The sequence below is a fragment of the Scardinius erythrophthalmus genome, assembly GCF_964197995.2.
Source record: "Scardinius erythrophthalmus genome assembly, chromosome: 7".
Classification (NCBI taxonomy): Eukaryota; Metazoa; Chordata; class Actinopteri; order Cypriniformes; family Leuciscidae; genus Scardinius; species Scardinius erythrophthalmus.
Window position 1 is genome coordinate 27,858,052 of NC_138227.1, and position 26,047 is coordinate 27,884,098.

At 44.0% G+C, this 26,047-nt stretch overlaps 1 protein-coding gene across 4 annotated transcripts; it reads left to right on the plus strand.

Annotated features, from left to right (window-relative positions):
- Positions 1–638: 638 nt before the first annotated feature.
- LOC308693107 (uncharacterized protein) lies at positions 639–26,047 on the plus strand (the record flags this gene model as incomplete). 4 transcript variants are annotated; one of them, XR_014030410.1, is made up of 3 exons in its annotated part: positions 639–781; positions 973–1,301; positions 23,912–26,047. XR_014030410.1 is itself a non-coding variant. In XM_081369848.1 (2 exons), exon 2 carries the CDS (start codon positions 2,783–2,785, stop codon positions 4,610–4,612), a length of 1,830 nt encoding a protein of 609 aa, XP_081225974.1. In that variant the 5' UTR covers positions 639–781; positions 973–2,782. The 4 variants fall into 4 exon arrangements, 3 of the variants coding, with proteins under 3 accessions (XP_081225974.1, XP_081225972.1, XP_081225973.1); XM_081369848.1 differs by lacking the exon at positions 23,912–26,047 and having other exon boundaries at positions 973–4,612; XM_081369846.1 differs by lacking the exons at positions 639–781; positions 973–1,301 and adding an exon at positions 10,053–13,282 and having other exon boundaries at positions 23,912–24,075.

The following is a 26,047-nucleotide window of genomic DNA, read 5'->3' on the forward strand; positions in this document are numbered from 1 at the left end:
AAATGACATTTCTTTTAGGACATCTTTCTGGTCTGTCTACTCTGTGGGATCGCAAGACACAACGATCCCAACATGAAAAGTGAGTTATGCCCTTTTTCTGTTACCCATTCAACCATTACACTTCAAACTTTTAGAACTATTACACTTAAAACTCTGCATTTCACAGCACAGTCATAGATACACAGTTTCTTTTGTCTATGTCTCTAAACAACTGTTAAGTAAATTAATTACAGTTGATAAGTAGCAATTTTAAGTGAAAGGTGAGATGATTCATGCCTTTTTTTATTTTATTATTCTGTACACACCAATACTTTGACACCAGTGTTTCTAGGCATCTGTCTTCTAGGTTTGATCCAGAAAACAGAACTTGTGTTTTAGGTCTCAACATTTTGTTCTCCTTTTTAATGAAAACGTGCAGTTTTATTTCTCAACAGCAGAACACCAAAATGTTTTAGCATATTGTAAATTTCAATAGTTAGCTAGCAAATGCATGTGAACTGTTTATTACTGTGATAATTTATTATGTGTGTAAATGTTTTAAATGATATTGCTCAGAATTTAATATCCCTAAGCGAATTTTACTTTATAATGTTCACATGGCTTTTATTGTGAAGACAGTGATGTGGTTTCCCTTTCATGCGCAATTTGCGCATGCGTCTATTCAATGAAGAAATGAGAATGAAAGTGAAACGCTACTGTTTGTTTACTGGAAGAAAGTTACTGATCAAAAAGGAATCGTTTTTCCATCCTTTAATTTAGCATCTAGCTGGAAGGCGAACAGGTATTTTGTGGAGTTTGTGTTGTTTAATTTTCAGATAATTTGTAAATGTATTTCCTGAATGTTATCAAGTTCCAGATTTAGCTAGCATGCTAGCGCTAGCGCGTACTATGCTCATCCTATGTACCAGCAAGTTAAAAGTAAAACATGTTAATATTAAGTGAATGATTTTATGTTTTATGTCATGATTTCAGCTCTTACGGTGTGTCTATGGTTACACTGTGAATAAATGGGTTGGAATACCCCACCATAGCCCATCAGTTATGATCATTGAGTGCATCGTCTGAATAAATTCCGGCTGGAATGCTACAGTAAGAGCTTATTCCCCCTGCATCATCCTGCTGCCACTCTGCACCACGGAACCACAAGGACAAGTCACGGGGCTGTGTTGCTATTCGTCTGGTGTTGATGACAACGGACATTTCATGGAGCAACTCGGCACCATTCTACGGGTCTTGTAGACAAAGGGACTTTATGATCATTGTGCAGCTGGCTTAATGGTTTGATGTGACGGTCAGACAAGGTATGGAACATTTCATTTAATCAATAAGGAACAATTCATCTTCAACAAGAACATTGACTCTCATCGGTAGCGGTTAAAGAAGAAAAGGATGTCAATTACTGAGGACATTTACTGATTTAAGACACTACGGACATAAAGTAAAATAAGTGAAGTGACTTTGTTTATTTGCATCTACCATCACTACTGTTCAGTTCCCAACTATCCTTTCTATTCACCATAAAAAAAAGGGTTTAATGTGTAATGGTACAATCTTAATGGTAAATTCATTTCTTATCTAGAAAAAGAGGTTTATATTACAATGTCCGTCAGTAACAGATGGCAGCTTACGTTTATTAAGTTATTTTCTTCCGAGCTCTGTGTTATCTGCCCTTATGTCAGTTTGGTATTAAAAAAAAAAAAAAAAGGGCAAAAACTCTTTTCCTTCGCTTATGTAGTCTACAAGTTAAAGTAAAAACAAACAGTTCATTAACTAAGGTCTATTATGGAAGAACTAAATATGAAGGAAATGGAAAATTCATCTTCACAAACAGATCTAGAGAATCAAATAGACAGCCTGCAGAAGAAAATCAGAAAGCTTAAAGCTTCTCTTGAGAATACACTAGAGACTACCGAGATAGACCATTTAAAGAAGGAAATTCAAAACAAAGAAGAAACACTGAGTAGTTTACAAAGGGAACTTAGAGAAGGCCTCCGACGCTCAACCCGAGCAAAGATCCCAACTCCAAAAATGCTCGAAATGCAACAAGAAGAGACAAGGAAAAAGGAAAGAAAATTCATCTCAACATACGAAAGATGGAAGATTCGAGCCCGAGAGTCAAGAGAGCAGCTCAAGTCGGATATCAGTAAAGGTGAGCTGGCGTCTTTGATGGACACTTTAGAGAAGGAAAAAGAGGCTGTGTTAAACACTTACCTTGAAATACGAAACCACAACACACCTACACCAGAATTAAGACGCCATGTTGATAGTTGTGAGGCAGTTACAGCAGAAATTATGAGAGTTAGCTATGAGAGAATGTCAGGCATCGATGGAGATTATGATGCAGACCAAGTACAACGACGCCTCAAAGAGCTATTGAAGAGCAGCTATGCACGCTCCATCTACGGATCCACTGCTTCTCGAGCGTCCAAATCAGTCCGCAGTCATGAAAGCACCACCTTAACACTCAAACGGGTGGATGCTGCGGCAGAGCTAGCGGCTAAAGAAGTTGAGTTTGAAGGCTTGCTGGAAGTAGAGAAACAAAGGGAGAAAATAGAGGATCAACAAAGGCAAATAGAGGAAGGACAAAGGAAAATGGAAGTAGAAAAGCGCAGACTAGAACGCCTTCAGGTAGAAAGCTCGGGCCAGACTGCTAGTCTACAGCCAGGGAGCATCACAGGAAGGCAGTGTCCATTCTTCTAATAGTTCAGTAAAAAATCCACCTGGCCTCCCTACTATCAGCCATCAAACTCCCAACGTCACAGCATCATCACCTGATGTAAACATGTCGTCCCTTGCCCGAGCCTTGCAAGATAGTATGGCTTTAAATAGACTTCCAGTGCCAGAGCCATCGGTTTTCAACGGTGACCCCATCCAGTATATTGAGTGGAAAACCTCTTTCATGTCACTCATTGACACAAAGGCCATCTACCCAGCTGACAAACTTTATTATTTAAGGAAGTATGTTGGCGGCCCTGCTCGTAAGACACTGGAAGGAACTTTCTATAGAAACGACAGCGAGGCTTATAAGGATGCATGGAACAAACTGGATGACAGATATGGCCAAGCCTTTATTATACAGAGAGCCTTCAGAGACAAGCTTGCTGATTGGCCAAAAATCCAACCAAGGGATTCAGAAGGATTAAGAGACTTTTCAGACTTCTTAAACGCCTGTCAAGATGCAATGAAACATGTAAAGAGCCTCAAAATACTGAACGACTGTGAAGAGAATAAGAAGCTAGTCCGCAAACTACCGGAGTGGACCGCGTCTCACTGGAACAGGAAGGCTACGGAAGCCTTAAGAAAGAACAAAGAATTCCCCAGCTTCCAAGACTTTGCCACGTTTATGGCGATGGAGGCAGAGATTGCTTGCAATCCGATCACCTCAGCTTATGCCCTCCGCAACTCCGAGTCGAGCACTACAAAGCAAAGCAACAGGGATCCTAAAAGGAACAAGGCAAGCGTTCTGAGTACTCAGACTGAGGCAGACGGTGACAAGTTTCAGCCAGTGAACGGTAAGGAAAGGCCGACTTGCGCCTTCTGTCAAAACAATCAGCACAGGCTACATGGATGCCCCAAGTTCATCGCTAAAACCCTGGAGGAGCGACGAGAATTTGTCAGACAACATAAGCTCTGCTATGGCTGTACCAAACCTGGCCATAGTGCAAAGGACTGCCGACATCAACATTCATGCAACACTTGTAAGGGCAAACATCCCACTTGTTTGCACGACAACAACTATGTAAAGAGGGAAAGGGCCCCACCTCAGGAAAACACTGGCCCAATAGAAGCTGCTGCGACTTCAATGTCAGTGAATACTGAGCAGTCTACCAACACATCAATGATTGTGCCTGTGTGGGTGTCAAAAAATGATGCAGGAACGGAAAAACTGGTCTACGCCCTGCTGGACTCCCAAAGTGACACAACATTTATCGACCAGGAAGTGAGCAATGCTCTAAAGGTGGAGTCCTGTCCAGTTAAACTCAAGTTAACGACCATGATTGGACGCAACGTGATGGTGAAAAGCCAAAGGGTCTCAGGGCTTCGTGTGCGAGGTTATCGCTCCTCCCTCCTCATCGACCTTCCTCCCATTTACACCAAGGATTGTATCCCGGTAAACCGCGCCCATATTCCAACATGCGAGACAGCCAGAAAATGGAATCATCTCTCCAAAGTCATAGATGAAATTCCACCACTACAGGATTGTGAGGTTGGTCTGTTAATAGGATATAACTGTGCACAGGCAATGGCACCAAGAGACGTAATATCAGGAGGAAATGAAGAGCCTTATGCAGTTCGAACCGACTTAGGATGGAGTATAGTGGGGTGCTCTTCACCATCCCTTGACACTCCAAGTATAGCGGGACAGTGTTTCAGGGTTGTTGTCAAGGAGCTCCCACCAGTCACCCCTGCAGATGCCATTCGCATTCTGGAGTGTGACTTTAAGGATGACAAAGAAGATGGCAAATCAGTGTCTCAGGAAGACATCCTGTTTTTTTGGACAAACTCAAGAACGGCATCAAGAAAAACAGCCAAGGTCATTATGAGATGCCGCTACCTTCTAAGGAGAGACCCACCTTACCCGACAACAAACAGCTCGCCGTCATGCGTCTGAGCCATCTCAAGAGGTAGTTGTTAAGGGACGAAAGGTACAAAGAACAGTACATCAGGTTCATGGAGGAAGTCATAGAAAAGGGTGATGCAGTGGAGGTCTGTGATGAAGGGAAGGAGGGAGAAAAATGGTACATACCTCATCACGGCGTATACCACACCAAGAAGCCAGACAAACTACGTGTGGTATTTGACTGCTCTGCCAAGTACAAGGGAACCAGTCTGAATGATCATCTGCTCACTGGACCTGACTTGATGAACAATCTCAACGGTGTCCTCCTTCGCTTCAGGCTGCACTCCACTGCACTGATGTGCGACATAGAAAAAATGTTTCACCAATTCCAAGTAAGAGAGTTGGATCAGGACTACCTGCGTTTCCTTTGGTGGAAGAAAGGAGATCTCAGTGCACAGCCCAGAGAATACCGGATGAAGGTGCATATCTTTGGCGCAGCCTCATCACCTGGTTGCGCGAACTATGGCTTGAAACACCTGGCCACAGAGAACAGAGACCTCTATCCGCTAGGTTCCCAGTTCATTATGACAGATTTTTACGTTGACGATGGGGTCGCAAGTACAGATAGTACAGAGAAGGCCATTCAGCTGGCCGAAGAAGCCAGAAAACTTTGTGCCCTAGGTGGTCTTAGGCTCCACAAGTTTATGTCCAACAACCGAGCTGTCTTGGAAAGCATACCACCCTCCGAACGTGCATCAGATATGAAAGACCTCAACCTTACTTTTGATGACCTACCTTCAGAAAGAACATTGGGTATCAAATGGAACACTGAATCAGACTGCCTGAAGTTCAGTGTCAATCTCAAGGACCAGCCTGCAACTCGTCGAGGTATTCTGTCCATGGTTGCTTCCTTGTATGACCCCTAAGGGTTTGTAGCCCCATTCTCGCTGCAGGAGTGCTGCAGGAAATGTGCCGACGTGGAGCGGGCTGGGATGACCCTCTGGCTAATGAACTTCGTCCACGGTGGGAGAGATGGAAAAATGACCTTGCCAACCTTGAGAGGATAAACGGAGCTTTGTCTCCCCGGAGCTTTATAAACACTTAATCTCTGCTGTCTGATCGATTGCTCCTGTCTGCCTCGCTGCCTGCTGTGAGTGTGTTTGTTTGATTCGGTGCGATAAGCTCCGTCTTAGCCATATATTTCTTTGTTTTGAACCATCATTTTACTACAATTTCTAGTTGTTTATACTACTACATTTTACCCAACATCTCAGATTAACCTGACATCGCTAGCTTTTGTTATTAGTACTACTAGCACAAAACGCTAGTAATTCGCTAGCCTGTTAACGCGCCACCCGTGCGCTTAACGCGCCACCCGTGCGCTCAGCTATTTTATTTATTTATTTTTCTCTCGCGCGTCCGCGCCTTTGAGTTCATAAAAAGCTCAGGTGAGTAAGAATCACTCAACAAACACGGTGAGTAATGTCTTGTCCTGTTATTGTCACTTGCACTTCATGTCACATGTTTAGTATAGGCTTCTCTGTCGACAATATAGGATTTATATGTGATAAATGTAAGGAGACAGTTAGGTTGACAGAGAAGATTTCAGAATTAGAAACACGCATCCAAACTTTAATTGAGGATAGTAAGAGTGCTAGTGCTTTAGATGTTTTGGATGCGCATAGAATAGAGAACTCTTTACATGACGCGGTTCTGGCTGAAGTAGAGCCCGTGCAGCCGGGCAAATGGGTGACAGTGAGGGATCGCTCTAGTCGCGGATCTAAAAACCACTCTTCCGTTCCGATTACCATAACAAATCGATTTGCCCCGCTCAGTGAAACACCCACTGAGAATGATTGTGCCCTAGTTATTGGAGATTCTATTACACGGAACGTGAAAATAGAGACACCAACCACCATAGTCACATGTTTGCCGGGAGCCAGAGCGCCTGACATCAAAGCAAATTTAAAAGTGCTGGCTAATGCTAATCGTAAATTCTCTAAGATCATTATTCATGTCGGCACTAATGATGTTCGACTACGCCAGTCGGAGATCACCAAAATTAATATTAAAGAGGTGTGTGAACTTGCAAGTACGATGTCAAGGACTGTAATTTGCTCTGGCCCCCTTCCTGTTCGCAGGAGTGATGAGATAGTTAGTAGATTATGTTCGCTTAACGGTTGGCTGTCTCGGTGGTGTCCGCTTAATATAGAATTCATAGACAATTGGAAAAGTTTTTGGGGCAAACCTGACCTGTTGAAAAGAGATGGTATTCATCCCTCCTGGGATGGTGCTGCTCTTCTCTCTAGTAATATGGCTCATAGTCTTAGAGCTCAAACATGACAATCTGGGGCTCAGGTCAGGAAGCAGACAGACTGGCTAAACCGACCGTCTGCTAGCGGCCTCGCGTCACCAAGGTCAGATAAATCCCATCACATAGAGCCTCTTTCACCTAGCTATCATCATATAGAGACTGTGTCTGTTCCCCGAATTTGGAAATCCAAAAAACGTTTAAACCCAACTAAGGTTAAAAATTTAATTGATGTTCAACAAATAAAAAACAGCTATAATACAGATGAGCAAATGCTAAAGCTTGGGTTGCTGAATATTCGATCGCTTACTTCAAAAGCACTCGTTGTTAACGATATGATTTCAGATAATAACCTAGATGTGCTGTGTTTGACAGAAACCTGGCTAAAACCAAACGATTACATTACTTTAAATGAATCAACCCCGCAAGATTACTGTTATAAACATGAGCCTCGTCTGAAACGTAAAGGGGGTGGTGTTGCTGTAATCTATAGTAATAGTTTCAAAACCACTAAGAAATCAAGTTTTAAATATAATTCTTTTGAAGCATTGGTGCTTAATGTAAAAATATATAGTGTAAACGATAAATCACGTTTGAGATTTGTGCTGGCTACTGTATACAGGCCACCAGGGCACCATACAGACTTTATCAAAGAATTTGCGGACTTTCTATCAGAATTAATATTGACTGCAGATAAAGTACTAATTGTTGGTGATTTTAATATACACATCGATAATGAAAAAGATGCATTGGGATTGGCATTTAAAGACATTGTAAATTCAATTGGAGTTAGACAACACGTGTCAGGACCTACTCATCGTCGTAATCATACTCTAGATCTAATATTATCACACGGAATAGATGTGGATGCCGTTGAAATTCTGCAGCAGAGCGATGACATCTCAGATCATTATCTAGTCTCGTGTAATTTGCATTTAGCCAAGGCTGCAAAGCCGACTCCGTGTTTCAAATATGTGAGACCTATCACTTCTGCTACTAAAGATTGCTTTATTAATAATCTTCCTAATCAGTTTCATCATCTCAGCATCTCAGATAGCTTAGAAGAACTAGATATTACAACAGAAACGTTTAACTCTCTCTTTTCCAGCACTTTAGACACAGTTGCTCCGTTGCGCTTAAAGAAGATTAAAGAAAATAGTCCAACGCCGTGGTACAACGAGCACACTCGGGCCCTTAAGAGAGCAGCCAGAAAAATGGAGCGCAACTGGAAGAAAACAAAACTAGAGGTATTTCGCATTTCATGGAAAGAGAGCTCAATTACTTACAGAGAGGCTTTAAAAGCTGCTAGATCTGCTTATTTTTCAACCCTATTAGAAGAAAATAAACATAATCCTAGGTATTTATTTGAAACGGTGGCTAAACTAACGAAAAATAAAGCTTCAAGCACCGAAGTTTCCAAGCAACACAGCAGTAATGACTTTATGAACTTCTTCACTTATAAGATTGATAATATCAGGGACAAAATTATAACTATGCAACCGTCTACTACAGTATCGCATCAGGCAGTGCATTGTAGTCTCCCTGAGGAAAAATTTGATTCATTCGTTGCTATAGGAGAGGAAGAATTTACTAAACTCATTAAATCATCTAAATCTACAACATGTATGTTAGACCCTATACCGACTAAGCTACTGAAAGAAATACTTCCAGAGGTCATAGATCCTCTTCTTAATATCATTAATTCGTCTTTGTCTCTAGGATACGTACCAAAAAACTTTAAGCTGGCTTTGATTAAACCGCTTGTTAAAAAAACGCAACTTGATCCTTCAGAATTAGTCAATTACAGGCCGATCTCGAATCTACCTTTTCTGTCAAAGATATTAGAAAAGGCAGTATCCTCACAACTGTGTTCCTTTCTTGAAAGAAATGATATCTGCGAGGATTTCCAGTCCGGATTTAGACCGTACCATAGTACCGAAACAGCTCTCGTTAGAGTCACAAATGATTTGCTCTTATCATCCGATCGTGGTTGTATCTCTCTATTAGTGTTACTCGATCTTAGCGCTGCATTTGACACCATCGACCACAATGTTCTTTTAAATAGATTAGAACATTATGTTGGCATTACGGGAAATGCACTAGCATGGTTTAAATCATACTTATCTGACCGTTATCAGTTTGTAGCAGTAAATGATGAGATGTCTCATCGATCACAAGTTCAGTATGGCGTACCACAAGGCTCAGTACTAGGACCGCTGCTGTTCACTCTGTACATGCTACCCTTAGGAGATATCATTAGGAAACATGGCATTAGCTTTCACTGTTATGCCGATGATACTCAGCTCTATATTTCTTCAAAACCTAACGAAACTTATCAATTCACAAAATTAACGGAATGCATAGCGGATATAAAAAATTGGATGACTTGTAATTTCCTACTTCTAAATTCTGAAAAAACAGAGTTTCTAATTATTGGACAAAAAACTTCCTCACGTAATAACCTAGAATACTGTCTAACACTTGATGGCTGCTCTGTTAAGTCTTCGTCGTTGGTTAGGAACCTGGGTGTGCTCTTTGATACCAATCTTTCATTTGAAAGTCACGTGTCTAGTATCTGTAAAACTGCATTTTTCCATCTTAAAAATATATCTAAATTACGTCATATGCTCTCATTGACAAATGCGGAACAATTAGTTCATGCGTTCATGACCTCAAGGCTAGATTATTGTAATGCTCTACTAGGTGGTTGCCCTGCACGCTTAATAAACAAACTACAGCTGGTTCAAAACGCAGCAGCTCGAGTTCTTACCAGAACCAGGAAGTATGACCATATTAGCCCAGTTCTGTCAAAACTGCATTGGCTCCCTATTAAACATCGCATAAATTTTAAAATATTGCTGATTACTTACAAAGCACTGAATGGTTTAGCTCCGCAGTACTTGAGCGAGCTCTTAACGCATTATAGTCCGTCACGTCTATTACGATCTCAAAATTCCGGCCAGTTGATTATACCTAGAATATCAAAATCGACTGCTGGCGGTAGATCCTTTTCCTATTTAGCACCAAAACTCTGGAACAGTCTTCCTACCATTGTCCGGAAGCAGACACACTCTGTCAGTTCAAAGCCAGATTAAAGACACATCTCTTTGACCTAGCTTTCACATAATACATTATAGACTTCTATAATTTAATGTTATGCTGCATAGACTAGGTCAGCCGGAACCGGGAACACTTCCCAAAAATCCTGATGTACTCGTTACATCATGAGAAGAATGGCATCTACGCTAATTTTAGTGTCTGTGTTTATCCCAAGGTTTTTCCTGCAGCCTGCCGGATCCAGGCCGTATCCAGATCTGACGAAGGACCTTCACCTGGACCGATGACAATGCAGTGCTGAAGTGCCAACTAGTCTCTCCCTATGGAGGATCCCACTACCACTCTACAGATAAGGCGTTGTTGGGAAAATTCGTCTCGCGGTCCTACCCCAAAGCAACAAATAAAATTCCTTATCAAAATTTTTTAAGGAAAAACAAGTATTTTGTTTAGGCTTGGCTTGTAGGGATTTCCAAACCTGCGTATATTCAAACGCACATAACTATAGAACCCATTCTAAATGCGCATGTGACCGCCATCAGCGTTTCTCACAGGTTCGCGTTTAAAGTCTGTGTAGAGAGAATGGTGTCGTCTTAGCGGCCCCTAATTTAATAACAAATGATCATTGCGACGGAACCAAATCAATTAAAACTAACTTTAGATGGAAATAACTTAACTCTGCTGTAAAGCCGAAACAATCTCTGTTACCTTAAATTATACGCTTATCTCTGTAAAGCTGCTTTGAGACAATCTACATTGTTAAAAGCGCTATATAAATGAAGATGACTTGACTTGACTTAAACATACCTCGGAGTTATGCACCCGCAGACTTCGGAAAGGTTACTAAACGGGAGTTGCATCACTTCTCTGATGCAAGCATGAATGGATATGGACAGTGTTCATATCTAAGACTTAGAAACAATGAAGGAAACATCCACTGTGCCCTAGTCATGGCAAAATCTCGGGTTGCTCCAACGAAGATCATCACAATCCCAAGATTAGAGTTAACAGCTGTAGTCATCTCAGTGAAAACCAGCAATGTTCTGAAGGAGGAGCTTGGATACACTGACATGGAGGAGTATTTCTGGACCGATTCCAAGGTTGTTTTAGGATATATTAACAACGAGGCTCGGCGTTTCCACACGTTCGTGGCCAACCGTATCCAGAAAATACACCTCAACACAACTCAAGGGCAATGGAGATACGTCCCTACTGACCAAAATCCGGCGGATCATGCTTCTAGAGGCCTCTCCATCAATGAGCTGATATCATCAGATTGGTTTACTGGCCCAGCATTTTTATGGGAAAAGGAAATCGGCCTCTCGGAAGAAGTCATCTCAGAACTGCCAGTGGGAGATCCGGAAGTGAAGGGAGCTCAGACCCTAAGCACTGAAACTAGAGAGCAAAACTCTCTGACGGATCGGCTGTCAGGATTCTCATCCTGGTCTCGGGCTGTCCGTGCGGTGGCGCGCATCCTTCGATGGATCAACAAGGATAAATCAAATGGTCTTTCAACAGTAAAAGAAAGAGAGGACGCAGAGTGCCTCATCATCAAAGACCTACAGAGACAAACTTATTCAGAGGAACTGAAGCTGCTGAAGAAAGGCGGTCGGCTACCACTACACAATAAGCTACATCGCTTTAACATCTTCCTGGACAAGGATGGTGTAATCAAAGTGGGAGGACGACTCTGTGATGCAAATCTCCCTTATGCAGTCAAACACCCTTCAATCATTCCAAAGGAACATCACATCACGAAGATGATCATTGCACACTGTCATGACAGTGCTAAACATCAGGGCAAGGGAAAGACCATCAACACGATCAGGACAAAGGGTTACTGGATATCAGGGATCGGTCGGGCGGTGGCATCTCATCTTCGCCAATGTGTCATTTGTCGAAAGCTCCGGAGACATACAGAAGAGCAAAAAATGGCCGATCTCCCTCGAGAGCGTGTGGACCCATCTCCACCCTTTACTTACTGTGGAATGGACTGCTTTGGACCCTTTTTCAGCAAGCAAGGACGCAGTGAGCGCAAGAGATATGGCCTTCTCTTCACCTGCTTCTCATCTAGAGCAATTCATATTGAAATGCTGGAGGACCTGTCAACCGACTCCTTCATAAATGGACTTCGCTGTTTCATTGCTTTACGTGGGGCTGTGCGGCAGATTAAATCTGATCAAGGCACCAATTTCCTAGGAGCCAAAAATGAACTGAGGGAAGCTCTCAAGGAAGTAGATGGTGACAAACTGGCAAACTATCTCTCAGAGAATCAGTGTGACTTCATCATGAATGCTCCCGGTTCAAGCCACGCTGGTGGAGTGTGGGAGCGTCAAATTAGAACGGTCAGGAGTGTCCTCAACTCGACCCTCGCGCTCTCTCCTGGAGGCCTCCCAGATGCTTCCCTCCGAGCATTCTTCTATGAAGCAATGACGATAGTTAACAGCCGTCCACTCACTGTTGAAAACCTCAACGATCCCAACAGTCTTGAGCCACTTACCCCTAACCACCTACTTACCATGAAGTCTACCTTGGCCCTTCCCCCCCCTGGCAAGTTCATCAGAGAAGACATGTATGCGAAAAAGAGATGGCGCCACGTTCAATACTTGGCCGAGCAGTTCTGGAGCCGTTGGCGAAAAGAGTATTTGTCCAACATTGCCCTCAGACAATGCTGGCACACCCCAAAGAGAAACCTACAGATGGGAGATATAGTCATGATGAAAGATGAAGACTTGCCGAGAAATGAGTGGAGGTTGGGCAGAGTCGTAGAAACGACAATGGACCGAGATGGACTGGTTAGGAGAGTAAAGATATGTCTCGGTGACAGAAAACTCAGCAAAAATGGTGAACGTCTCACCAAGCAGTCAGTGCTTGAACGTCCAGTACAGAAACTGGTGTTGTTACTAGATAGTGACTAATTAGTTATTTGTGTGCATACCTTGCCCCCTTGAGAAATGTTTTAATTTTATTTTTGAAATTTCTGACACTCCTTGTATACCATTTTTCTGGATATTGGTCATTTTGTGTTTGCAAATCACTGGTGTTCACTCTTCCCACGATCATTAAGCTGTGATATTTGAGACACCAATAATTTGGTGGGAGTGTAAATGTTTTAAATGATATTGCTCAGAATTTAATATCCCTAAGCGAATTTTACTTTATAATGTTCACATGGCTTTTATTGTGAAGACAGTGATGTGGTTTCCCTTTCATGCGCAATTTGCGCATGCGTCTATTCAATGAAGAAATGAGAAGGAAAGTGAAACGCTACTGTTTGTTTACTGGAAGAAAGTTACTGATCAAAAAGGAATCGTTTTTCCATCCTTTAATTTAGCATCTAGCTGGAAGGCGAACAGGTATTTTGTGGAGTTTGTGTTGTTTAATTTTCAGATAATTTGTAAATGTATTTCCTGAATGTTATCAAGTTCCAGAGTTAGCTAGCATGCTAGCGCTAGCGCGTGCTATGCTCATCCTATGTACCAGCAAGTTAAAAGTGAAACATGTTAATATTAAGTGAATGATTTTATGTTTTATGTCATGATTTCAGCTCTTACGGTGTGTCTATGGTTACACTGTGAATAAATGGGTTGGAATACCCCACCATAGCCCATCAGTTATGATCATTGAGTGCATCGTCTGAATAAATTCCGGCTGGAATGCTACAATGTGAAACAAGCTCAGTCACATCAGAGTTGAATTGGAACAGTTATTGTCCTGCATGTTTAACGGTGTTAGTGTTCTCACAAGTCACAATGTTTTCATTGTAGTGTGTTTCATTGTTGCAAAGTTCCATTGTTTCAAAGTTTCATTGTAGCATGTAACAGTTTGGAGACATTTGGGGGGATTTTATTTTATTGTATTTTCATGCTACTTTGATTTTATTTACCATGTGATTGCACAGTTGTGTGTGTGTGTGTGTGTGTGTGTGTGTGTGTGTGTGTGTGTGTGTGTGTGTGTGTGTGTGTGTGTGTGTGTGTGTGTGTGTGTGTCTGTGTTCCTTACACTTTGCAAAGCAACTTTGAAAAACAACTGTTTCCTCTAATCTGCTGTAATTTTAGTGAGCTCTATGTGTTCTCAGCTTCTCCTTGTTCAAATAAGACAATGCTCCCATGAATTTTGGGGTGGTATGTGGATATAAAATGCAGCACAAGGAACTCTTATATATTTAATTTAATAAAACATCCATGTAATGTTTTTAAAATCACAGTAAAACAAAGGTATGAAGACATCTGTCTATCAGAGACCTTCACAAACTATGGTGTAAAACAAAATTCAGTGGATCAGTGTACACCGATTTACCAGCATATTACTTGTATCACTATTGTTTGAAGGAAAAAAAACAAACAGGTTAATCTCCCTAAGTGTGGTGTTTTATGACTACTGAAGGTGTCACATCCTTAGAGCATTACATCCTTGGATGTTTTTCCTAGCAGCAGCTTTGAACCTGGACACACAAATTATTTTGTGGATGGAAGGCTTGATTAGCCACCAAAAGGACATCAGGTGACGGTAGCTGGGGAACCTATTTGCTAACCTTAGATATAGCATAATCACTAATGTATACACTTGCTTATGGGTGGTTGACATATTTGGCTAAAAAAAAGGTTTTAAAAAAAATCTCAAATGTAAGTCATGGAACTCATTGGGTTATATTCTACACCTGACAGGGTGATTTGGACCCCGACGTGAAGCAGAGGCTGGATGTACATTATCTCGCTTATTACACGGCTACTTGCCACATAAGTAAATAATTAGACTCAAAATATTGATCTGAGTTGAAATATTTTAATAAGTCTTTAAACGTAAAGCTTCGGAGAGAGCAGTTGCAGTGTGGCAAGTTCAAACTAAACAGACATTCAAGAGATACGGTTTACAGTCATACCACTTATTTGCCTACACAGCATTTCACCACATAAATAATTATGGGGATAAGATATATTCATTTTAGCTGCTGCGTTTGTATGAAACAGGAGAGAGCAAGTCCACGATACTGGATGTGGATGGCATAATTAATTAAAGGAGGACTCCGGTCAATTTTAACATTGAGCTCATTTTTTTGTAAATTTGGAGTGCTGTCAGTACAGAGAACAACGACAAAAATCTGTGTTGCCTACACCGTGTTATTCTCTTTTTAAAATTTGCACCCTGTTGACTTAAATGGGGCAAGTTTTAAACCTGCTTTTAGCCTCTTAACATCCTTGATGTGTCATTACAAGTGCACAGCCATGTGAGTGATTCCTTCAGAGTGAACACGGTGAATCTGACTGCAGTAGATGTGAAAGATATGAATAAAAGTGATGTTAATTCAGCCAGTGCACATACCTGTATTTACTTCCTGTTTCCGGTCGAAGTCCACAGTAGTCGATTGTCGAGTTCACGCGCGTGATCATAGGTAACTATGATAGGTACACTCCTGCTTCAGTTCCCTTTTGCGCGGTCTTTTGGTGTGACTCATTTTACACAAAAATGCCCAAATGAAATTACTTTTCAGTCAAAATTACCTTCAAAACTATATTGTCATATTGTAGTTAGCATTGTATTAGCATGTTAGCATAAAAGCACATTGCTTAATGTCATGCTAAGTATATGAAACCTCATATGGTGTGACACAAAATCATAAGGTGTGACAGGGTTTTCTTGTCACACCATATGATTATTTTGTCTCACTATATGCTATGAATTGCATTTAAATACGTAAATAATGCTCTTAGATACATATTTTATAACTAATAAAGTTTATTGAATATTTTGTACTTTTAACACATTGTGATACTATATTATGTACACATTTAATATCTATACACCAACTAAATTTGGTGAATGCCTACTATCCCATTTTCAAGCTGAATCCATGTTAAACTACAGCATTTTGTCAAATGTTTACCTTTATTTATTTATTTATTTATTTATTCATTCAGTTTGAGGTAGATTTCAGTAGATGGCGAGATAATGCGAATAAAGAAAGAACAATGAAATGATACATCAGCTTGCTGTTTGGTCATTGTTTTACTCATCCTCATTTTGAAATGAATTTATGCATTAAATAAAAAAAATGTTCAATGATTTATTATAAAGATTATTAGAATTCATGTAGTTAATATTCAGCAGATTAAAATAAAAAGTGCAACATCAAATGAATACAGTAAGTGGATTAATGAATGTGTTATAAACATTTTGCTACTTTGAGTAGAACTCACTGTTTTAAACAATTTTGTGATTTTTGCTGTAACTGAAACAATGATTCACTTGTCAAACTAAGTTGGGTTGTTTGTTAAATGCAGCTAATACAGATTTTTGCATACAGATTGTTGTGTGGTGTGACATCATATGGCGTGACACCATGTCATTTGGTATGACATTCAGAATTTTGAAAGAAATTAAGGCTTTTTGGTTATTAATCATAAAATCATCAATGTGACAGATGGGGAATAGTGCCAGCAAAGGTTACAAGCATTTTGGTACTTTTATAACAAGGTATTCCCAAATTAATTTGAAGTATATTGAAAGATCACAAGTAAACGTCTGTCTATGAGTGATGATAAAGTAAAATAATGCAAAATGTGACATATTTGCACATAAGAAATGCTATGCTTTTATATAGTAATGATAAAGAATCAGGATAAGTTGACTTACATTATCACATTATACCCCTTTTTAATTTAATACACAATAACATTCATGTCACACCATATGACATTTTTAGTCACTAAGGCCCCGTCCACACTACTGTGTTTTCGTTTAAAAACGGAGACCTTTTGCTACGTTTGCACCTCCCGTCCACACTAAAACGGCAAAAACGGAGAACCAAAACGGAGAAGTTTAGAAACGCTGCCGACCCGTTTTTCGTTTTGAATCTCCGGAGGGCGTTTTTGTCTGGACGGGTCAAAACGGAGGACTTTAGAAACGATGACGTGGAGGATCACGCTCGGCTCTATGATTTGATTGTCATCAGTCATGGAGTATACACATTACACAAGTAATATTCAGTACCAGTAAACTCCACCCGCTAGAGCAGTTTCTTACAGTAAGAAACGTACTTGGTTACTTACGTAACCTCGGTTCCCTTAGAGATAAGGGAACGAGTACTGCGTTGCAAACGCTGTGGGAAAACTCCTTTTCTCGAGAATATTGAAGCCTTTATTTTAAAACGCATTGCATGCAGCACAGGTGAGAGCATCAAGCTCGCGCGAGCGAGCTGATTGGCTGTGCTGTGGGCAACTGCACGAACCAATGGCGGATCGGCAGAGGCTCGCGAACCAATCAGGGAGCTTGGCACACTGCCAGTGTCAAGCGCGCGAAACTGCACGTGACCAAAGCATATAAATATAGACAATATTCCGCCATTTGACAGGTATAATCGACTGAAGCGAAAACACCTGACATAAGAGATTGCACGGCAAGGCAACGCAGTACTCGTTCCCTTATCTCTAAGGGAACCGAGGTTACGTAAGTAACCAAGTACGTTCCCTTACGAGAACGTTCTCTCGTACTGCGTTGCAAACGCTGTGGGAACGATTATTTAAAACGCCGTGCAATTAATCGCTTTTGGCCGCTCTGACTCACCAGAAGTTCCGGGAAGTTACAGAATAGCCAGGATAAAACGAGACCGAATTTCGGGCCCAGAAAATATCCAATAATAAAGATCTGGGCCAAGGGCCAGATTAACTTTACCACAAGTCCAGTGACAACTGAGTGTCCAATTTCACAACTAGTCTGGGTCCACAGAGCCAAAGTCTAGAAGGAAAAATTGTGTCTGCAAAGCAGAGACATATAAGTTGTAAAAACTCACAAATGTGGACGGAGTGGACTTAGCCGGCCGCCACACAAATATCCTGTATAGGAACACTCACGTGTTCAGGTCTGAAGTCAGACTGAGTCCGCAGAGCCAGGTTCTGAACAGAAAAGGGCTCGTGCCTGCAGAGCAGGAACATCCAAGCTATAGAATCTAACAAATGTGGACGGAACGGACCAACCGGCCGCCGCACAAATGTCCAGATAAGAACAGTCATGTGTCTAAGTCCTAAAGTCAGCCTGGGTCCGCAAAGCCAGGGTTTAGACAGAAAGAACTCGTGCCTGCAGGGCAGGAACGTCTAGGTTATAGAATCTGACAAATGTGGACGGAACGGACCAGCCGGCCGCCGCACAAATGTCCTCGATAGGAACACCACTCGACCAGGCCCACGAAGAGGCGACACCTCTCGTGGAGTGAGCTCTAACACCTATGGGACAGGAAAGGCCCAGTGAAGTGTAAGCCAGAGCAATGGCGTCAACTATCCACCTGGACAGCGTGAGCTTAGTAACAGGAAGGCCCTTGGTTCGGCCCCCGAAACAAACAAAGAGCTGTTCAGACTGTCTGAAAGAGGCTGAACGCTCCAGATAAATTCTCAAAGCTCTGACGGGGCAAAGCGTGAGAGAATCACTGTCCTCTTCGGAGGAGGGAAGAGCTGACAGAGAAATAACCTGGGCTCTGAACGGAGTTGAGAGCACCTTAGGAATATATCCATGTCTTGGCCTAAGGATGACCTTGGAGTCATTAGGGCCAAACTCCAGACAGGAAGCGCTAGTAGAGAGCGCCTGCAAGTCCCCTACTCTTTTAACTGACGCCAGTGCTAGAAGCAGGGCGGTCTTCAGAGAGAGGGGCTTGAGATCTGCCGACTGAAGTGGTTCAAAGGGAGGTCCCCTAAGAGCCCGCAGGACCAGTGAAAGGTCCCAGGCCGGCACAGACGGTGGCCGAGGCGGGTTAAGCCTTCTGGCACCCTTAAGGAAAAGAACTATAAGGTCGTTTTTACCTAAGGAGGCTCCGGCTTCCAATACGTGAAAAGCAGCGATGGCTGCCACGTACACTTTGAAAGTGGAGGGGGAGCGACCCGCGTCCAACATCTCCTGTAGAAAAGAAAGCACATTTGGCACTTCACAAGTGTGTGGGTCGAGGCTTCGAGCTAAACACCAGCTGGAAAACACTGACCATTTTAGGAGATAGAGGCGTCTAGTAGACGGAGCTCTAGCCTCCATAATAGTGTTTAGGACACCTTCTGGGAGATCCTGGGGTACCCGTTGAGTGGCCATACATGTAGGGCCCACAAGTCGGGATGAGGATGCCAGATTGTCCTGTTGGCCTGAGCCAGAAGGTCGCACCTCAGTGGAATTGGCCAAGGGTCTGTTACAAACAGTTGCATCAACTCTGGGAACCAAATCTGGGTCCGCCAGAGAGGAGCCACCAAGAGGACCGCGCTTTTGGTGTTCCTGATCCGTTCGATGACCTGAGGGAGCATCGAGACCGGAGGAAACGCATAGAGAGGGAGGTTGGGCCAGTCGTGGGCCAACGCATCCCTGTTCTTTGAAAAGAATATTGGGCAGTGACAGTTGTCTTCTGAGGCGAAAAGATCTACTTCTGCCTTCCCGAAGACCTCCCAAAGCAGGAGAACCGTCTGAGGGTGGAGAGACCATTCCTCTGGGGGAACTCTGCCCCGAGAGAGCATGTCTGCTCCTGTGTTCAACGTGCCTGGCACGTGAGCTGCCCTGAGCGAGCGCAGGTTGGTGTGAGCCCATAGCAGGAGCTGCGTGGCTATGGCAAGCAGGTTGTGGGACCTGAGGCCGCCCTGGCGATTTATGTAGGAGACCACTGACATATTGTCCGTTCGGACCAGCACGTGGTGTACAGCCAGGTGAGGGAGGAAGGTTTTTAGGGCTAGAAAAACTGCTCTCATTTCGAGGCAGTTGATGTGTAGGCGTTTCTCCGAGCTCGACCAGAGGCCGGAGGCAGGCCTGCCCTCGTACAGCGCTCCCCAACCTGAGTTGGAAGCGTCTGTTGAAATCACCCTCCTCTCTGAGACCACCCCCATGCTTACGCCCTGCTGGAACCAGCTGGCGTCTTTCCAAGGGGCCAGGGCTTGAACACAGCGCTGGTTCACCTTGATAACCAAGTGGCCTGAATGCCAGGCGTGGGGTGGCACCAGAGGTGCTAGCCACAGCTGAAGAGGACGCATACGCAGTAGGCCGAGTTGGAGTACTGATGATGCGGAGGCCATGAGGCCAAGGATCCTCTGGAACGTTCTGAGGGGTACATAAGAGCCCTCTGTGAACGATGCTGCGAGCTGCTGAATCGTTAGAGCACGGGCCGGTGTGGGCCATGCTCTCATAAGTACGGAGTCGAGAACTGTTTCCAATAACGTGATACGTTGGCTGGGCAACAGAATACTCTTGGCAAAATTGACCTTGAGCCCTAGACATTCTAGATGTCTGAGGAGCCAGGCTCTGTGAGTATGTGACTCCGCCTCTGACTGGGTCAATATGAGCTGCATCCATGCACTTCGTGAATGTACGAGGTGCCAGTGCCAGTCCAAAAGGTAGGACTGTGTACTGGTATGTCTGCCCTTCGAAGGCGAATCTCAAGAATGGCCTGTGGTGGGGGTTCACTTGAATGTGAAAGTAAGCGTCTTTTAGATCTATTGAGAAAAACCAGTCGCCTGGGCGAATTTGCGCCAGGATGTGTCTGGTCGTGAGCATTCTGAACGGCCGTGACATGAGAGCCTTGTTCAGATGTCTCAGATCTAAAATGGGTCTCAGGCCGCCGTCTTTCTTTGGAACAAGAAAGTAACGGCTGTAAAAACCTGACTCGCTCTGAGAAAGGGGGATCTTTTCGATGGCCCCTTTGGCCAGCAGACTTAACACTTCGGTGCGGAGGACCTGACTCAGTGTGCTCCTTACCGTGGTTTGTATAACCGCACGGAAACGCGGTGGTCTGCGGGCGAACTGAAGTGAGTAACCGCGCTTTATGATGTTCATTACCCATTCTGAAACTCCGGGGATAGCTTGCCAAGCTAGAGCCCGCAGAGACAGAGACATTATCATATCTGGAACGCCCAGTGTTGGGGGTTCGAACTGACATGTATGTGAGGGAGAAATTTTGCTCGATTTGTGCTTTTTGTGGGTCGCTGTTAAAACAGCGTTTGTGTGCAGGGGTGCGTGACAGGTGACGGGCCCATGTTCTGCATTTAATACTGCTCCAACTGCCTGAACTGAAGAGGGGGCTGAGAGTAGCACTCGAGCGATCTTCGGGGCTGGTCCGGCCGCGGCGGGACAATGACCCCTCTTTAAGCCGGTTAGGACGGCTTCTTGGGCTCGTGATCGAGCGTGAGCTTCGGCCGTGGGCCCTGGTGCTTAGGGAACGGGAACCGTTTTGCAGGCTTCATGCGCTGGCTAGTCTCAGCCACTGGGCGGGGCTGGAGGACTTGTGAAGCTACCCTCTCAGGTCGCAGCGTGCTCTTGGGGCGCCGTTGGACCGAACTGGAGCGTTTAGGGAGGAAATGCTTCATGGCGCTGGAGGCTTTCTGAGCCTCAGTGAAGCGTTCTGCGAAGCCGCTGACAGATGGGCCGAAGAGACCAGATGCTGTGACCGGAGAATCGAGGAAGGCGGTTTTGTCTGCGTCCCTGATTTCGGTCAATGTCAGCCATAGGTGGCGCTCTAAAACTACTAGGCTGGCCATGTTGCGGCCCAGTGCTTGAGCGGTGGTCTTAGTGGCCCGTAGCGCTAGATCTGTCGCACTTCTGAGGTCCTTAAAAGTGTCTGGGTCAGGGCCTGACTCATCCATGGAGCGGAGGAGCTTCGCCTGAAACACTTGGAGGGTCGCCATGGCGTGGAGAGCAGAGGCGGCTTGACCGGCGGCAGCATAAGCGAGGCTGGCAATGGCCGAAGTAGTTCTGCACGGCTTAGATGGGTGCACAGTCTTAGACCTCCAACTTCCTGCAGTGGGAGGGCATAAGTGTGCAGCGACCGCTTCCTCCAGTGGGGGGAGACACACATAACCTTTCTCTTCAGCGCCGTCAACAGTGGAGAGCGTTGAAGAGGCAGATGAGCGCGTTCGCGCTGAAAAGGGCGCGCGCCAGCTTTTTGTGAGCTCTTCGTGGACCTCAGGCAGAAAAGGGGCGGAGCGCTGACGAGGGGCCTGTTGGCGCCCCGGCAGGTACCACTCGTCGAGGCGGCTTCTGGCAGGCTCAGCTGGGGAGAGCCAGTCGAGTCCCAACTCGTTAACAGCGCGAGACATGACACGGAAGAGTTTGGCGTCGATGTTCGCTCGAGTGTCAGAAGGATCTAACTGAGAGGGGGGGGCGGGGTCCGCGGAGCTCACTCTCAGATGCCGCCACGGAAACTGCGTCATCCATATCATCAGCAGATCCGCCGAAAGAGACGAGCCCAGCCGCTTCAGATGAAGGGCGTTGGTCGCTCTGAGAGAATAGAACAGGCGAAGAGGGCGTGGGCGAAGCACGTGGAGAGAGGCCCGGCGTGCATTCGCTAAACTCACCGCGTTCAGGAAGCCTCTGATCGCGCCGCTTCTTCCTACGGGGCTCGCGGGGCGCCGAAGATGGAAGATGGGCGTAATCACTCACCGACGAAGCGTGCACGAGCCGCGAGCCGAGAGTAGAAACAGGCATCCCGTCGCAGAGAAGGCAGCCGCCTTTAGTGAGCCCTGACTCGGCGTGCTCAGGGCCGAGACAGGCAGCACACTGTGTGTGTCTGTCAGACACATGCAGAGGAACCCCGCAGGATTCACAAATAGAGAGCGGCATTTGCAACAACGCCGCGCGCTGTGAAAACAGCGATTTTGCTCTTTTAGAAAGAGAGAGAGAGAGATAGAGAAAAAGGATACTCGTCGGATGCCACAGGGAAACGCTCAGCTGGCAGATGCCGGGATGCGAAGCTGTTCCGCTGGACGGCTGTTCAACGACGAGCGGCTTCTTTATCCGGAGAAGATCAGCGACGAGGTGAGTCGAGCTGAAGGAGATTAAATCTGTCAAATGGCGGAATATTGTCTATATTTATATGCTTTGGTCACGTGCAGTTTCGCGCGCTTGACACTGGCAGTGTGCCAAGCTCCCTGATTGGTTTGCGCGCCTCTGCCGATCCGCCATTGGTTCGTGCAGTTGCCCACAGCACAGCCTATCAGCTCGCTTGTGCGAGCTTGATGCTCTCACCTGTGCTGCATGCAATGCGTTTTAAAATAAAGGCTTCAATATTCTCGAGAAAAGGAGTTTTCCCACAGCGTTTGCAACGCAGTACGAGAGAACGTTCTCGTAAGGGAACTGCCGCGTCTCAGGCGCAGCTCGCGCGGTAAACGCGTGCATGCTAGAAATAGAACTGACGCCTATTTTTCGTGCGACACGAAGCGTGTTGGAAGCGTTTCCAGGCAAAATAGAATAGGAAAAGATGTTTATATGTCATTTTGACACAAATACATATTAATAAATGACATTTTGATGTTTGAAAGCATTTTTTACAGTCTATGTTTTAAAGTCTCTAGGTTTACACCGGGACGCGCATGCCCAGTGTTGGTGAATGGTCACGTGATCCGCATTTTCAGTCGTTTTAATGTGGACGGAGATCAATTCTAATACGCAGCTAAAACGCTGGTGTGGACGGAGATCGTATTCGTTTTAATTCTCCGTTTCTAAACTAAAACGCAGTAGTGTGGATGGGGCCTAAGACAGTAAACTAGTGAATAAATGTAAATTTTAGGACAAAATCTACAAGAACACATATATATTTGGAAATATAAGAGTTGGTAGAATATAACCCAATGAGTTCCATGACTTACATTTGAGATTTTTTTTTAAAACTTTTTTTTAGCCAAATATGTCAACCACCCATACGCAAGTGTATACATTAGTGATTATGCTATATCTAAGGTTAGCAAACAGGTTCCCCAGCTACCGTCACCTGATGTCCTTTTGGTGACTAATCAAGCCTTCCATCCACAAAATAATTTGTGTGTCCAGGTTCAAAGCTGCTGCTAGGAAAAAATAATAAATTGCACATGCATGGCTATCAGTGGTAGGTTATTCTCTTATACACAGTAAGAATTACGGTTATTATGTACTGTTAATTGTTCATTAGTTACTTCAAAACGCCTACAGTTAGAATTTTTCTGTATTTCCTTGGTGATAACATAACACAAACTTACCTTTCATCCATGTTTTTATCTTTCCAGAGACAGCAGCTGCAGCCAATTGATGAGTTTTTTCAGTGGGTTTGAAGGAGAGAGACTTGGGACACCGTTTCCATATGCACCCATCCACGGTGAGCAGAATTATTTCCACATGGACAAATTACCTCTACTCACTGTTAGGATCAGTGTATGTGTGGGTTTCAGAGATGGGGACTCGAGTTTGAGACTCGTCCTCGAAAGACTTCAGACTCGACTCGGACTCGAGCAGCGGGACTCGTGAACAATGTTGCTGTGTCCAAAGAAATGGACACAGCGACCCTATTGGATTCAACGGAGAAAAGTGAAGTCAATTAGAAGCACTCACTTCCTGATGGCCGAGCGTACTGCGCAGACTCAAACTGAGCTTGACGACTTAGATGTGGCGTGAGCAACCTGTCTGTCTTCTAGTAGCTGTGCCAAGAGAAATCTGAATCATTCCCTTCCGAAACTTGCAGAGACGAAGAGTGTGAGTAGGAGGTGTCCATGAGCTAGGAGCAGGAGAAACTTTTGCTAAGTATTCTGATTAATTACTTTGTCATTTTACCTCCACGTCCCCCCGATTGCCCGCGAGCTTCTCTTCCTGTCCATACGGTAATTTCTCTACTGTGACAGAGAGTCGCGTGGTTATGACGCAATCCTTAGCCTATTTTTACAAAAACTGACATAAGATACAAGGTAATGGAGCCTTTTATACATTTTCGTGTTTCTGTAGAAATAAATAATGGACAAATGGAGTCTTTAAACGCCTCAGATGTAAAGTTATTCGCTGTCAAAGTGACACCAAAATGAATGGGAGTCAATAGAATGCTAACAGCAGGTGAGGGTCTGCTAATCAATGGCGGCGCCCGGGGAAGCTTCAGTGTTTTCCGAAACATTGCCCCCCTGGTTATTCCCCTCCCTCCGTTACCTATAACCTGCCCACGTAACACGTGACGTACTACGTATCTGCTGCACGCGGGCGTGGCCGCGCCTAAAAAAAAGAAAAGAAAAGGAAAGTGTGGCCGCAGCAGATACGTAGTACGTCACGTGTTACGTGTACACATGAGAGGACAACGAACAAACATGTCGACTGCACCGGCCACTGCTGTGCCATTCATCGTTGGCTTTGGATTAAAAAACTTCAAACAAGACGGCCCAAACAGAAGAAGCACTCAATGCAAATATGCGATATCAGGATAAAAGATTCAGGCTCAACCACATCTAATTTTATCAGGCATCTGAAAACGGATCCTGATAGGTCAGTAAACATGTTTAGCTCAGCATTGACCATCTACCGTTAGCTTGCTTCTTGCTTTAACTACGACCTAACGTTACGGGAGGTTAACTCCGACTGTCTGTCTTCCTTATTGTTACAAGCTCTCCCAGTCTAGGGTTGGGAGGGGGTAACAGGATTAAATTAAATCAAAACGTAAACATAAATGAAAACGTGGAGAGTTCCCTTCAGTCCTCTGCCCCAGAAATGTGAGCCAACACTTAATGCAATAAATTAAATTAATTTATTTTGCTTAGACAAAGAAAATGGAAGCATTCAATTTTCACGAGAAGGTTATACCAAAACAACAAACAAAAGAGGAAACTTACTATTGGGAGGAGAACTAAATAACCTACACAGATAAAAGAAAATAAATAAACAACATATGCTTCCCTCCACTCCCTGACTAACCAAAAACAGGGATTAAAGTTTTACAAAAAGAAAAAGGTGGCACCAACTCCCTACAGCTTCCAATAACAAAAATAACTAATTAACTAAATAAACAAAAAGATTGATATAATATTGTTACAATACGTCTTAATACCGAAACAAAGTTTAAACAACAAAAAAGAAGAGATAAGAGAAAAATCACTACCTGATATCAAAACTATAATGCTGTAATGCTGACACCCAAGCAAACACACAAAAGATGCACTTCAATACACCAGGACAACACACCAACTTCACACTTGATTATAGCAACACACAAGTCTGGTGCAGGGGAGAAGTGAACCTCTGGCAAGCAGTGTTCACTCTGCTCTCTTATAGTGTAGCTCTGCAACAGTCCTTATGAGCTGCAGGTGCGGCTAATTAGCTGCAAGGCAAGCAGAGTGAGGGAGAGACAGACAGAGCGCATGACAAAAAAAAAAAACATTCAACAAAGTAAA